Source organism: Spinacia oleracea, chromosome 3, assembly GCF_020520425.1.
Source record: "Spinacia oleracea cultivar Varoflay chromosome 3, BTI_SOV_V1, whole genome shotgun sequence".
In the NCBI taxonomy this organism is placed as follows: domain Eukaryota; kingdom Viridiplantae; phylum Streptophyta; class Magnoliopsida; order Caryophyllales; family Amaranthaceae; genus Spinacia; species Spinacia oleracea.
Window position 1 is genome coordinate 65462818 of NC_079489.1, and position 15227 is coordinate 65478044.

Here is a 15227-nt window from a genome sequence, read left to right on the forward strand (position 1 = left end):
CAAAAGGACGCCATACCACCTGCAAAGAAAACAACTCAGGCAACAGTACAAATACAAATACAAGAGAGAAAAACAGTACAAAAGATTACATCTTCAGCGGATAGAACTCTCCAAGCCCTGCGAGAAGCCGCCAAAGATGCACCCATGCGCACCGCTCCTATCCAAGAGGCAGCATACGGGTAAGTCGCATCTCTAGCACGATCGGGCGCCAAAGTCGGAAAGTGCTCATAGATCCAAATCTTTCAAGGAACAAGCAAAACATCAGTCAAGTTCAAAATACAAGCATACAAATACAAAGTACAAAGTACAAGGAGTCTCAAATACCTCCATCACGCTCCACAGAGCAGCCATGCTCGGGTCATTCCCCAGTGCAGTCTGGGAGGCCCGCTTCATCTCGTACAAAAGGTGGTTGTACGCCAAGCCACCCCAGTTATAGCTCGAAACAGCTCCCAAGTCCCGTAAAGAGGACAAGAATTTGATGTGCACCCGACTGTTCCTACTCGGGGCCATCACTCTACTCACCGAGGCTAGGAGGAAGAGCCTAACCCTCTGCTCCGCGGACACACCCCCACCACAGATAGCCTCCACAATCACCTTTACGAAAGCGTGAGCATCATCATCAGACAAGTCAACAACAGGGCCGAGCAAGTCCCTGGCAGCGGCCGAGCGCCACGTCAGCTCAGAATCAAAGGTCACATTCCTCTCAGAAAAAGGAAGACATGTAATCATAGCAAACTCAAAAGGGGTCATAGTGATCTCCCCCCATGCCATGTGGAAAGTGTTGGTGGTATCCCACCACCGCTCTAACAAAGCCCACAAACGGTTTTTAATCCCCGTTCTCTTCGAAGAACCTCCCATGGTACGCCAGAAATCGGCCAGGCCCATCTGCGACAAAATCTCCATAGCTTCCTCATCAGCAGGAAGAGCTTTAAAGGCCCTCTGAACCTCCACCAAGGGCCAGTAGGTACGGAATGGCTTTCCATCGGCCTACAGGTGAACGAGTTAGCTCAAGACCTGTACAATTACAAGATACAAATTCAAAGCACAGTACAAGACTCACCATGCCAGCGCGAGGCCGCTGAGACAAGTGTCAATCCGGCCCAGGTCGGAAGGGATCCAACCAGTACCAGGGTAAGCAGGTGCATCTCGGGGAACCATACCCCTACCTGGCGCATTTATTGCAGCCGCTTCATCATCCAAAGCGTCTTCCTCAGCGGCTCAAACCACAGATGATTCAGCGAGCTTCCTCCGAGTGTGACGAGGCATACTAAATCAAGTATCATACAAAGTGTCAAAATCCTAAACTGGGGGCTATCCAATACTGGCCTATACAAAGCCAAAAATTCAAGACAAATCCCCAGTGGACCTCTAGTTCAAGATACAAGTTCTACACCAACGCCTAGGCTACCCACGCCGAAGCAGGTATACAAGTTCTACACCAACGCCTAAGCTACCCACGCTGAAGCAGGTATACAAGTTCTACACCAACGCCTAGGCTACCCACGCCGAAGCAGGTATTCAAGTTCTACACCAACGCCTATGCTACCCACGCCGAAACAGGTATACAAGTTCTGCATCAGCGCCTAGGCTATCCATGCCGAAGCCGATACAAAAACATACTTTCAAGAAATTTCAAAAGATTCAAATCTACAAGTTCCAACAGTTCAAGTTCAAGTTCAAGTGGCTATCAAACAGTCATCTACAAGATTCAAAAAGCTTAAGCATACAAGCATCATTTCAAAGTACGAGAAAATCAAAACTACATGCAATCCTAGAGTTATTTCATAAGAAAAAACATGAAATACGTACATGGACAAGGCAAGAACAAGATCAAGGGAAGAGCCTAATCGACCTTTGAGAGAGAAAAGAGCAAAGAATTCAAGAGAGTGTGCCTCAAAATGGCACGGCAAGGGGAGCTTTTATAGCTCAGCCCCGCGTCAGGCACCGCCCCAGCGCACTGCGCCGACCTGCTGCATGCGCGAATCTGCAGCGCGCGTGGTCTCCCGTGCTGATTGCACGTCCTTTGCTGCTACGGTCTTCCGCACCAAGCATCAAGCGTCGCATCGAACCATCCATTAAAAATACGGGTATACGCCTGTATCTCCAAGTGCAAACAGATGAATATTTCAAGAATACAAAGTCCAAAAAATACAACGACTCAGGCGTCCAGCTCCCAACGGACCCAAGCTCCGGGAAAGTCAGTTGAAATTCCAAATTCTAAGGGCCAGTAAAAAGCTCTTATCCCCAGCAAAGCACATCCCAACGGATCAACTCCGGGTATTCAAATTCAAAAATTCAAGGTTCAAAAATTCAAAATTTTCGATGCCAAGCTCCGTCCTGAACTGAAGGCGAAAAGGTACAAGTACAAACCGGAGTCATCACCAACCGCACCGAGGTAGACTCTATCCTTTTTTCTAACGCCTGTTTTATGCAGGTACCGGCGTACAAAGAGTGGTCTCGATTGCAGAACATCTTGATCATTCTCCATCCCTTTCGAAATACTTTGACTTGCGCTTTCCTAACCGAACGCTCAGTCAAAGTGGGGGCTCCTGTAGACACCTAATTTGTGTCTCCCCTTTGGGATGATGACGATACCATTATCCTTGTTAGGTGATTGGAGTAACTCCAAGCGAAAATCCCAATTGCTAAGAATATTTCCGAATTCAAGATCCAAAATCCAACCCACGAGACCGTTCCCCTCCCGGAACTCGGTACAAAATACAACTTCCAAAATCCAATTTCAAAATCCAAGTACAATCTCATCTAGTAGACCATCCCATTGGTTTTACTAGGCCTTTTCCACTCAAAATCATATAAGGCAAGTCAAATTCGGGCGCCGACCCACAAAACCGTGCATGCCGGGCCCCGTCCCGTAAAACCGGAATTCAAAAACCTTGTTTTTAGACGCTAAACGATGCCTTAACCTCCAAGCAAATACAAAACGCCAAACCTAGTACTATTCGTACAACAGGTACAACACTACAAGACGAAACAAGGAAGGATTCCCCGTCCTTGCTTTGGCGGCATTCAAGCCACGTCACCAGCGCCCAGCGCTGGTCCAGCGCCCTGCGCTGACGTGTGCTGGTGCCTTGCACCAATTCCTTCTATAAATACCCCTCATTTCCAGCATAATGGGGGAGGAGAACAACAATACAACATCGTAATTTCGACATTACGCCTCAAAATACAACTCAAAAACTCCTCAAAAACACATACAAAATTCCTAAATTCAAAAAAAGCAATTGGGGGCTCTTGCCTAAATCTAACTAGGTAAATCCGAATCCCATTTTAATCTACTATGTTGCTTTGATTTCTAAATGATTAGCAAGTTGGTGTTTTTAATCATTAAAAAACACCACTTGCAACAATCACACATGTTTTCCAAAAATACAAACTTTTCCAAAATACAAAATACAATTTTCAAAGATTCAAGGATGTCCAAGTTGTTTACAATCACCTCTTGGACTAGAATCACTATCAAACATGGGGTAATCAAAGATAACACCTTTTAACATTTAAAGGTTTAGTCTTTTGAGATTCAAAACTCCATTTTCAATATACAAGTTCAAGTTTTCAATTTTCAAGATCTTACCATGTTTAGGGTTATTCATAGTTATTTCCCTAAACTAGGATCATTTCAAGTTCAAGTTTCAATCATCTCAAGTTCAAAACTTCAATATTCAAGCTTTCAAGTTCAAGTTTAACATACAAAATCTAGGATATTTGGGTTGAGAAACCTCTCCCAAGTTGAGATTTTTGGCTTTGAATTCGTGTCGGGCGCACTTATTTTTAAGGAGCCGCTTGGCGTTCGAATCTCATGTGCCCAAGTACAAATTTCAATTATGCACCTTTCAATATTGCAATTTCAATATCGCACCTTTCAATACCGCAATTTCAATATTGCACTTTCAATACTGCACTTTCAATAACGCAATTTCAATACCGCACTTTCAATTCCGCATCTTTACTTGCCTAGTCCATTTCTAGGCAATGTGGACCTACTCCCTAGTCCTTTTCTAGGGGGTCTTGTATTTACTAATTCCGCACTTTATTTATTATTGTGATGTTGCTTTATTTGCTTTATGGCTTTCATCACCAACATGCTAAATACAACAAAATACAAAGGTTACATCACGCTTAACAAAGATATTTTTGGACAAACCGGCCATAGGTTCCTTAACTCAATCTTTAAAGCAAAGTGACCACCATACAATTAGAGATTCAATTTGCTCTTAATGCAAAACCCACATAGTCTAATCTAGGGTTTATTTTCGAAAACAATGTTGTGCCAACGTACTTGAATATTTCTAAAGCTCGCCGAATAAGCACTTTGTTCCCGTGCCCGGATCTCACCCATCCGTTTCAAGGATTCAAGGCCTTATCCAACATAGAGTCACTTGCGGTCTTTCCAAACGAGACTTTAAAAAATGTTTGGTGGCGACTCCTTCGAGGTACAAAAATTCAAACGGTTCTCTAAACGAGCCGCCCTCCCCCCCTTGTAGGAACGGAAAAAAAAACCCCTACAGCCGGCATCTTCATCTTTAATTATCACTTGTTCTGGACGTTGTTGCTCAGGTGGGGGACTAGGACGAGTGCCTTGTCCCGCATAATGTGTGTTCCTATCGTCCCTCCCTCAAGGAGGACGTTCGCCGGCCGAAGTATTTCGGTCCTGCCTATCATGATGAGCGTTCAGCGAGTTACCAGGGTGTTGGACGTCTGCCATGATACCGTACCTCCCAATAGACGGCGCCAAATGTTGTGGGAGTTTTTCCTTTAGTCGATGACGAGGAGGTATTCGGTTCCACGCACAGCTTAGTCCGAGTCACGACCGGTTACATCACCTGCAAGACAAGAATATTCCTGTTAGAATATTCCCTCTGATGCCTAAGTAAGATTAGGGTTTTAAGAGAGAGAAAGAGTATTAAATTTAGAGAGAAGAAAGAGAAATCAATGTCATGAATAGTGATGTATTCAATGCGTCGAAAATCTCACCCCTTTTCCTAGGGAAAAGGGGATATTTATACTATTTACCTTTTAGGGGAAACCCTAAAGAGGAAGGCCTATGATTGGCTAATTAGTTGTCAAGAGGACATGTGTCCTTTGATGATATGTATAATGAACCTTTCTTGGGCCTTGGGGCATACGAAATAAGAATTATAATAATTATCATTCAACCCAATGGGGAAAGGATGGTTGGCCTGATCAATGACATGATTGACAAGTGGAGAATTACGTGCCAGGCCAAGACACGTGACGTACCTCGATTGGCCCAAGTAGGCCGTGTGGTTTTACCCACATCAGATATGGTTACCAAAATTAAAATTTTAATGAAATAGTCCATTTAACAAAGGGGCGTTTTTTACTTTTGATTTTTCATTCCAAATTACTTTTGATCGATTTTGTAAGGAGACAATAACTTCACCAGTATAAATGGGAAAATTTTATGTAATAAGGACATGGGGACTTAACATAATATTATTAACTTATTATTATAGAAAATACTACATTTACCAATATATTTTCATGAAATATTTCATTTAACAAAGTGAGTTTTTTTACTTTTAAGTAGATGTTTTTTTAAAAAATTTAAGATATTTACCTAAAAAAATATACATTTATGGTTACTTATTTTTATCAAAATAATAATTAAATGATATGAAAAAAAATTCAAAAAAAAAATTATGTACGGAGTAACCATTAATGACATAATAATGTTTACTAAAAGAATTACTCCCACAGTTTTTAAAAAGAGATACATTTTCCTTAAACTGTCGTATTTTAAAAAGAGATACACTTTCCTTTTTTGACATGTCTTGGTCCACACTTCCAATTATATTACTCCCTTCTTTTCTTTTTATATGTTACGTTTTCCTTTTATGGCGTTTCACAATGTTCTTTATGTGGAAGAATTTTTCCCTTTATAAACTTATTATACTGTTATTTTTGTGCCATCTTTTAATTTTAATTGGTCCAATTTTTTTAACTCATTAAATTACTTTACAATTTCCCAAGTAGCAAATTAATCATTTCTAAAAGAAGAAAATATATATTCAACGATATTATCAGCGTAAAATAGATGAAGCTAATACTAATTACTATGCTTAATGAAATTAATCCATATCACAGCCAAAGATTAAACAATGCAACTTGAGTTAACTTTTCAAATTATACAAATTACATAATTAGATAGATGTTTTTGGTGCAAAACATAATTGATAGATAATCACATCGATCACATATTGTTTTAGTAAACTGATTTCGATTAACATAAACTACAATAGAAGCAAATCTCTCTCAATCGTAAACAAACATCGTTCATCACAAAAAGTGTTAAATTTAGTTAAACATGATTTTGTGTAAATTGAACATGAATCTTTATAAGTAGAACACGAGAGTTAAGAAAATGAACATTACACAAAAATAGTGAACATATATTAATTTTATGGACAAATTGTTTTTTACCACCTACAAAAATCGAAAAATTATTTTTTACCACCTAAAAAACTAAAACTTGTCTTTTACCACCAAAAAAAATATTTAAACTTGTTTTTTACCACCTGAAAACGAAAGAACAGGAAACCTTTATGTGTGGTTACCTAATTCAATTTTCCTTCAACTTTATTACACTCCTTGTGTAATTTTCTTCAACTATTTCACTCATTTCTCTTTACTTCAATTGATTTTTGTTAATTTTGTAAATTAATGATGGTGAAAATTTATTTGAATTCATGGAAGATAAAGAAGCGGGGGAAAATAAGAGAATTAAATACATGAAATCGTGGAAGAAGAAAACATATCAAAAGTATTACCGTTATTGTGGCCCCTCACATTACATTTTCATTTATTTTTCTATTTTTTAGGTGGTAGAAAACAAGTTTTAAATTTTTCTTAGGTGGTAAAATACAAATTTTAGTTTTTTAGGTGGTAAAAAAAAAATTCGATTTTTTTAGGTGGTACTCCCTCCGTATTTATTTAAGGGATACACTTGCCTTTTCCGGCCGTATTTATTTAAGAGATACACTTGCCATTTTTATTAACTTATCAACCCCACCATCTAATTAAATAATCTATCTACACCCCATCCCCACCCCCCATCCACTAAAATAACATGGTCCCCACTTGTTTTACTTATTAAAATATCTACCCAACCCCACTTGTTTTATTACTTTATTTCATTCAATTCTTTTTCTTAATACCCATGTCCGACCAAGTGTATCTCTTAAATAAATACGGAGGGAGTAAAAAACAATTTATCCTAATTTTATAATTTAAATTTATTTGAACTTGATTTTGTGTAAAATTGAACATGATTCTTTATAAGTTGAACACGAGAGTTGAAAAACTGAACATCGCACAAAAATGTTATTATTCGTGAACATCATCTTTTATAAGTTGAACATTATACATAACAAATTCAGAATTAATATTCAGCAATAACTACCACAAGTACAACCACCATGAACAACAATCCTAACCACAATACCAACAACGACAACCATATCAAACTAACAAATGTAGTTCATTCTAATCACACTTATAAGTCTTTATCAAGTAATCTGTGTAACAAATCAAAATTAATAATGAATAAATTGCAATTTCTCTATCAAATTCAAATTCATAAATTGACACTTAAATCATTGAACTGTTTGCAATTCGACTTTATAAGTGAACTATTCGCACACAAAATTGAATACGTGAACATGCAATTTCTCAATCAAATTCACACAAAAGCTAGGGTTAACAACTAATTACTTCAAAAAAATTCGTCCGAAATTAATGAAGTCGAATTTATTAAGTTATACAAATGAAGGAGATAGAACTGACCAGAGTAAGAGATGGAAGGATTCACGGCTTTTAGTTGAACATGAGTTCGGCTCTGTTCACCAGCGCATCTCCCTTCCCTATCCCGGAGAGAGACTTCAATGTCGATGGTGAAAGAGCAGCGTCGAGAGAGCGGAGCGCCGATGTTCGACCGCCAGGGCACGAAGGATCAGAGGGGCAGCGTCGCAAGGGAGGAGAGAGAGAGAGAGAGAGAGAGAGAGAGAGAGAGAGAGAGAGAGAGAGAGAGTGTTATGTCGGCTTCAGCGACGACGTATTTGGCACGAGTAGCTGCGCACCGTTGAGGAAGTGGTTGTTGTTAGATCAAAGGGAGGCGGAGTGTCGATGGTTAGATCAAAGGGAGGCGGCAGCGAAAGGCGGAGGGAAGGAGGTCGGATTGTTTGGGAGGAGAGTGAAGGAGTGACATCAATGGAGGAAAAAGAGTGAGAGGTTTGATGAAAGAGAAAATGATGAGAGGTTAGAGAGAGAAAAAGGGGTAAAGAATAGGCGCGTGCTTTTGCTAATGATGAAACGCAGCCGTTTCATTGCGTATGCATGTATATATTAATAATTACTTTAAAAGTGCTTGGGTCTGCTATTCGTGGCCTAGATTGTTATATAAACGGCTAGCAATATTCTCCTAAACCAGCAGATGCATATATTGTTCTAATTCTAACAACACCTTTCCATTCAAGAGATTTCTGTACACAATCATGGTTGTTACTCAACACAAAAGCAGAACCAATCCCCAAACACAGGGAGGAAGAAAACCAAAAATATATGTTTTCTCCTCCAATTTTCATTTCTTTGCCAACCACTTAATCCGTTTGTCGGATAAATTTTGATGAGAAACCCGTAATTTATGATTCCAGGAGGCAAATAAATGAACATGATTTATCAAAATCATATATTCTCGTGATTTCATAATCATTAATCAGATGATTAGTTGAACAATCTACAAGCTTTCAGCAAAGACACTTCACACACGGGACAAACTCTTCATGTATTCACTCCTGTCATTCCTGCACTTCCTTTTCCAGGATAAGAGTTGTTACAGTCAATCTCAGTACATCGTTTGAGTTGAGGCTTACTTTTTATACTTTTAAACCCTCAGCGAATTTGATGATATTGAGTGATTCCGCGCTTTGGTGGGAGCTTCCTCAATATAAAAAGAACCAGAGTGGAAGGTACTATTTCCACCAACTGAGATGGGAAACAACCAAATATTAGAAATAACTCAAGCCATTGTTTCCTCATTAAGCAGATATGCAAATGCCCTAGAAAATTGTGGAAAGAAAATAAAAGGAAAACTTAAGCTTACCAGATAGTACATGAAATTAAGAACTGGATGATCTAAAACATCAAGATCAGCGGCTTTATCAAAAGCATTGAAGCACATCTGCATCAGAGATTAGCCGGACAGAAGAATCCATCAGATAACCTCATTGAGAACAAACATCCGGAACTCCTTGCTTCAAATTTTTAATTTTTTTTTAAAGAGGACCCGTCTTTTCTGTCTTTACGAATTACAATATACGAAAAAAAAGGTTTCAAACAATTAGAAGCAACTACCAAGTATTCTTTACTTCACACAATTAAGTAAAACTCAGAAGACAGTTTGTTCATTCATTGTAAGATATTCCATTAGCTTTAACTTGGTAAATCGTACATAAACTACAGGAGTGTTTGCTTAAACCAAGATAACACTAAGCTCAATGTTTTCATCTCTCATCAAATATATACAAATTTATTAACTTTTTAGAAAAAAATTCTTATAACGGCCAGATTTGTAAAGCTGTTTCTGGAGTGAAAGCAAGAAAGCTGGTGTTTTAGGTCAATCAGATGGGAAAGAAGCAAATGTTAGTGTAGTACATTAAAAAAATCAAGGAAGACCAGAAAAGATGGTTTTTGGTCGGGCCAATTTTCGCTACCTTCGATGAGCACATACCATTAAAAAGAACTATGTTTCATTATTTTCTAGCAAGTATAGAAGAAACATGCATCAGGCCTCAAGCCTAAGCACTATGCCTTGTGTTTTGTTAGCCAAACTGTAATACTTGAGTAGCAAGTTGCATTTAATTTGTCAACTTATTACAGCTACATGGAGAAAGTCACACGAGCATTATATGCATGCATACATAGACAATACATAAGCAACAAAATGAGAACTGTGACGTAAAAAGTCAAGCAAGGCTGCCTAAAAGACAACACAACACTTACCATGACACATCTTACGAGGAAACATGTAAAACATATTGTGGTTACATAGCCAACCTGCAAAAAGTGCGTAACAAAAATACTTTTAGTCATAAGATATGCCCAATTTCAGAAATTTTAGAACAACACATCAGTGAGCCGGGGGGAGGGGGAGGGGGAGTAAGAGAGAGCAATGCACCTCCTGAAGCTTCTTACGTCTCCCTTTTGATTCGACAGGGAACCTTTGCAACATTAAGAAAAGCCTGCCAATAAAGACCATAAACAGCTGAGGTATGGAGATGGAAATGAACAAAACTACAATAATTATAGAAATCTTCTTTGTTAATGTTCCGGAGAAAATAAAAACCGACACACAAATGACAAACACCCAACAGACAACTCAATAAACTAAACTATCAGTTAATAGCTATAAGCATTTGTAGGCTCAACATTAGAATTCATTTAGATTCTGTCAAATCTATCATTCAGGCTTCCTACCACGTTCACAAGACAATCAGCACCCTCTTTCGCAAGAGAAATATGAGCAAGGACAAAAAGGTTCTTCATCATGGTTCAATCACAGCCAATCACTTTTCTCACAGACGATTCATATACTCGAATCGTGATGCCAACGCCAAGTGGCAATCCAGCCCAATTAACCAAGAGTTAGCATTGAATTCTCAGGATGGAACTTACATATAAAAGAAGGTTACAGCAATGAGCCTAAAGTTGGAAAATTATTGGCATGCCAATTCTATATATGGTGTCACAGCCTCACAGGCTTCGAAATTGAAGCAGATCATAGCACACATCATGAAAGCTTATGTTGGAAATACTGGAAGCATGATACATGTCAAGTTGTCAACCTTTTCTCCAAGGTTCCATAGGAAAGGCAATTTCTTCCACTACTATTCTCCATATACTGAATTAACTGAAAGCGTAAACGCATGGACTCATCTTCATAGTTTATTAAAACTTAGTTTAGGAAGTTGCAATGAAATACCTTCCTCCATAAAGAAGAAAACCAAGAGCTGCAAACAAAGACACACCTGCCAATAACAAGTACATAAGGAGTCAGAAAATTTAAAGGTGAATTACCAGCTTCAAAGTTATGAGAACAGGGGGACAAACCTGCGAAAAACATCTTTGACAAAATTACGAGAACAGGGATTGGTTTCCACCACAAGATCAACCACAAAGCAATCTGTAATAGTCAAAGGATATATTTAGTAATATAATCACTGTCTATTATCTCACTGACAGAAAATTAAGCTGCTATAGTTATAGGAAGCTGCATATTCATGCAACTTGATGTAAATTGAGAAGAGAGCAAAAAGGTGGTGGTACATTAAAAAAAGGTAGAAAATACTTAGTAGTTCAATCGGCATATTAAAACAAAAGCCACACTTGAAAAATTACAAATGTATCTTTTTCTGCAAAAAGGATCACAAACCTAGCTCAAATCCTCTATTAGAAGCGAGAATGGAAGTGGCATTCTCAGAAACACTCTGAAAACATATGGATCAGACACAGGAATGTCCCCAAACCGTCTAAAGATTTATTACTCATGCAGCAAAGGGCAAGTAGTTTCTTAGTTTCTCTCTAAATGGGTTCATAGTCAGACAAGTCAGCAGCATAAAACAGCAACTTGACGTGAATCGCAGAAGTGAGCAACAGACAACGGCCTTTTTACTAGATAGACATAGACAATACTATGGTAAATATCCAGATCTTGCATGGGAACTAATTCAGGTAGTCAATTTGAAAGTGGGTAATGTAGACTGGCTATTTGGCTAGGGAGCATTATTGCACCTTTGGTACTGTAACTACTGTTCCAGGTTTATCAAACTCTGGAGCCTGCGTAGATTGGCCTTAAGGCAGTACATTAGATTATCTGCCTTAACACAAAGGGAGTTATTGAAATGAAATTGAGATAGAAAGAAGGAACTACAAGGCTGTAGAGGAAAACTGGGGGGAAGAAAGAGAAAGAAGTTAGTGAATCGTGAGTGTTATTTTATCTCAATGCATTCTCCAAAATCTAACATATAAAGAACAATAGTGCTTTAATTGTGTAGCCTCCTTATTACAACCCTAAAAATAGTGTTTTTACCACCCACAGCAAAAAAAAACTGGGTAAAAAAGAAACAAATCTTCCTAAGCAGAAACAAAACAAAAATTAACGTAATCTTTATCTGAACTTTCTCAAACTATCCTAAAAATGTAACTTACTAAAACCAAATAAAAAAAATGCAAGCACATTTTATGATTTCCTAAAAAACTATTTTATTCTTTGCTATAATCAATGAGCAATGGTACCAACCAAACCCTTGGTGCCATATATGTGTCACAAAAGACTACAATTTCAATGATGCAACCTTATCACTAAACTAGTGAACTAAAAAAAAAAAAGCAAATGAGTGAAAGGGCACAAAGCACAGGTCTAAGGATGACACTTGATGTGAACATCTATGTTACACAAAGAATTGAAAGGAGAATTGACTACAATGCTACTGATTCTAACCAATAACACCAAACAACAAGAAATTTTAGCGGTATAGTAGGACGACTATTTTTGATGGGACTGGGAGGAGAGGGGGGGGGGGGGGGGGGGGGGGACGTTCTTCATGACCCTTGGAAGACAAATCCCTAACAAACCATTTACCACAAAGGCCCAAAGCCACGCAGATTCTTTATCGCCACTATACTCTGCCCTATCAAGGACTATAAAGGATTAAATCAGGCAATACCTCATAAAACACTACTACCAATCAAACCTACAGCATATCGCCCCTTATCATAAGTGTTTAATATTTTAAATTGTTAAATAGATACAGAAGAAAGTATGAATTGCTGAAAGTAAATTATGTGAGATTCTCTTTTACTATAGATTGAAAGATGTTTCTTAAAATATCAGAAACATAATTTGATTCAACCAACTTGGATTGAGTTAGAAACATCCTCATTAAATGAAGTTACAAACTACAGCATAGAACCAAGTTACTGGAATTGCTCATTTCAAGGGAACTTAATAATTCAACCAAACAGAAGCAATAATGAAAAAAGATAAAGAAAGAAAAGCCTTTATCTCCTTGACATGGATGTAAGAGGTTTTGCACTCTACTATAGCCATGTGCCCAAATTGTCAAGGTGTAAGCCCAAAGGGCAAAGATTCATCATCACTGTTGATGTTGTTGTTATAATAATAATTTTTGGCACAACGGAATATTTTATGTGGGTTCTTCCTGAAACCTCTTCAAAAGTGTTGGCGAATGCAGGTAACAGTGCATTACACGAGGACCTACACGCAGTGCTAGGAACCTACCTCAGTTCGGTTCATACTAGGTAATTGATGTTAATTCCCAAAGAAATCCTAAAAGAGTGCAACTGTGCCAGTTTACAAGTCCAGCCATTAAATACGGAGTATAAATAACAAGATCTTGGTTACACCTAATACTATCTGTCATATATACATAAAAGTTAAAATATGTCTTTAGGCACCCCCACAAACTTTATCAGGGAATCAATCAGTCATGTCATTGGTCACATCATTTTACTTCAAGAGGAACTCCATGATAGATTTAACTAAGAGGTCCCAACTTTTAAAACTTTCAAATAACAGCAACAAATTTTACCCTGCAATATAACACAAAATCTTGTATTGGTCAAACAAACCACCCAGTTTTTTCTCAAAAAACAGAGAACGTATGGCAAAATGGATGAGTTATGCTGATCAAAAGGATGTTACATAAATTTACCACAAAAGGGAAGGAAAAAAATTGCTTCTCAAAATAGTCCACGTATGAGGGAGACCTTTCACCTGAATGATGTAGACCACTGCGTTAATTGTAAAGAAACTAGGCCTGAGACCATCGGTAGATACTGCACGCGCCTAACACAAACAAATCTCGATTAGGCAAAAGGCAAACATAAATAAACTTCACACCAAAATAGGAAATAAAAGCCCAAAGTGGAAAACCACATAACAAATCAAACCTGGTAGTATATCTCTGCCCAGAACAAGACCAAGAGTGCATAGGTAGTGAAGAAGGCAAGACTTGGCAAATCAAGCAAGACATGTTGGACTATCTGAATTTCATAACATAAGAGGTATCAAAGACACAATCCCAGACCAATTCAACACAAGCAAAGAACTAAATGTAAACCATGTAAATCGAAGTGATGCCAAACCTCAGGCTGCAAGAGCTGCACATCTCGTCGAAACACGAAAACTACACATCTAACTGCACAAATATCAACATTTCAGTTAATTACAGTAACTAATCTACCTACATAAGAACGCCACCAAATTTGAAAGTGATAAACAATGTTATTCGATGGCGAAAAATATCAGTTTAACATACCTCCATTAACCAGGAAATTCAAGAAATGGAAAACCTTTTGAGTAGTCCATCCATACTCAGGAACTCTCAACTGTATTCTCACCAATTGAACCTATATCACGCACAAAAATAACTCCATAGTATCAATGACCCATAAACAAAAACTTCCTCAAAATACATAACCTTCATCCAGTATTACATCAAAGACAACATTCTATTTTCCTCTTTTAATTTTCTTAATAAAAATACCAAATTAGATTATATTACATAGTCCACCTTCCAAATCCAATTCCAATTCCAACAACAATAAACTAATTAATCAAAAACACCCAACAAAACCCATCAATAATTATCAACAAAAATCAATAAATCTAAACAAAAAAAACCGAGAAACAAAATTACCAGGGCAACTACGGAAACAATCCCATACAAGATGGACAAGACATGAAAAATTCGATCTTGCCAAAGAAGAGAATCATTGATATTATTCCACCAATTAGAAGCATCTTTCAGAAGAAACGCTGTCACCGCCAGCGAAGGGTCCAGCGTTTCTGCCATGAAAATCCCAAAACTGTAAAAACTTCAAATCCCTTTTCTAATTTCTTTGCCCCAAAAAAAATTTCCAGAAAAAATACCGGGAATTATTGATTTGGGCAAGAAATTATTTCTGATTTTTTCTGATGGTAATATTTATTATTAATCTTTCTGGACGGAAAAAGGCCTAACCAAAGGAAATTTCGTGAAAGAGAAAAAAAGAATGGTGTTCGGTTTTGGCTTGTGTTTATTGTTTTGTGTTCTTCTGATTTGCGTTTTTTTTTTGGGTAAATTAATAATTTGAATTATTATGGTTATTATATTCGTATTTTTATTTTA

At 37.8% G+C, this 15227-nt stretch overlaps 1 protein-coding gene across 1 annotated transcript; it reads right to left on the reverse strand.

The window, feature by feature from the left end:
• Window positions 1–8563: 8563 nt before the first annotated feature.
• On the reverse strand, window positions 8564–15227 carry LOC110783567 (tobamovirus multiplication protein 3). Its single transcript, XM_021987918.2, has 11 exons — window positions 14757–15227; window positions 14376–14466; window positions 14203–14255; window positions 14008–14100; window positions 13832–13903; window positions 11146–11218; window positions 11018–11063; window positions 10214–10277; window positions 10039–10092; window positions 9140–9217; window positions 8564–9021 (listed from the first exon to the last, which is right to left on the reverse strand). Exons 1-11 carry the CDS (start codon window positions 14910–14912, stop codon window positions 8929–8931), a joined length of 873 nt encoding a protein of 290 aa, XP_021843610.1. The 5' UTR covers window positions 14913–15227; the 3' UTR covers window positions 8564–8928.

Excerpts from the sequence above, each read along its gene's own strand:
- LOC110783567 (XM_021987918.2), bottom strand. The coding sequence starts at position 14,912 with ATGGCAGAAACGCTGGACCCTTCGCTGGCGGTGACAGCGTTTCTTCTG. Across the intron at positions 14,256-14,375 it reads GAATTTCCTGGTTAATGGAG|TTAGATGTGTAGTTTTCGTG; the intron begins GTATGTTAAACT and ends ATATTTGTGCAG. Across the intron at positions 10,093-10,213 it reads GACGTAAGAAGCTTCAGGAG|GTTGGCTATGTAACCACAAT; the intron begins GTGCATTGCTCT and ends CACTTTTTGCAG.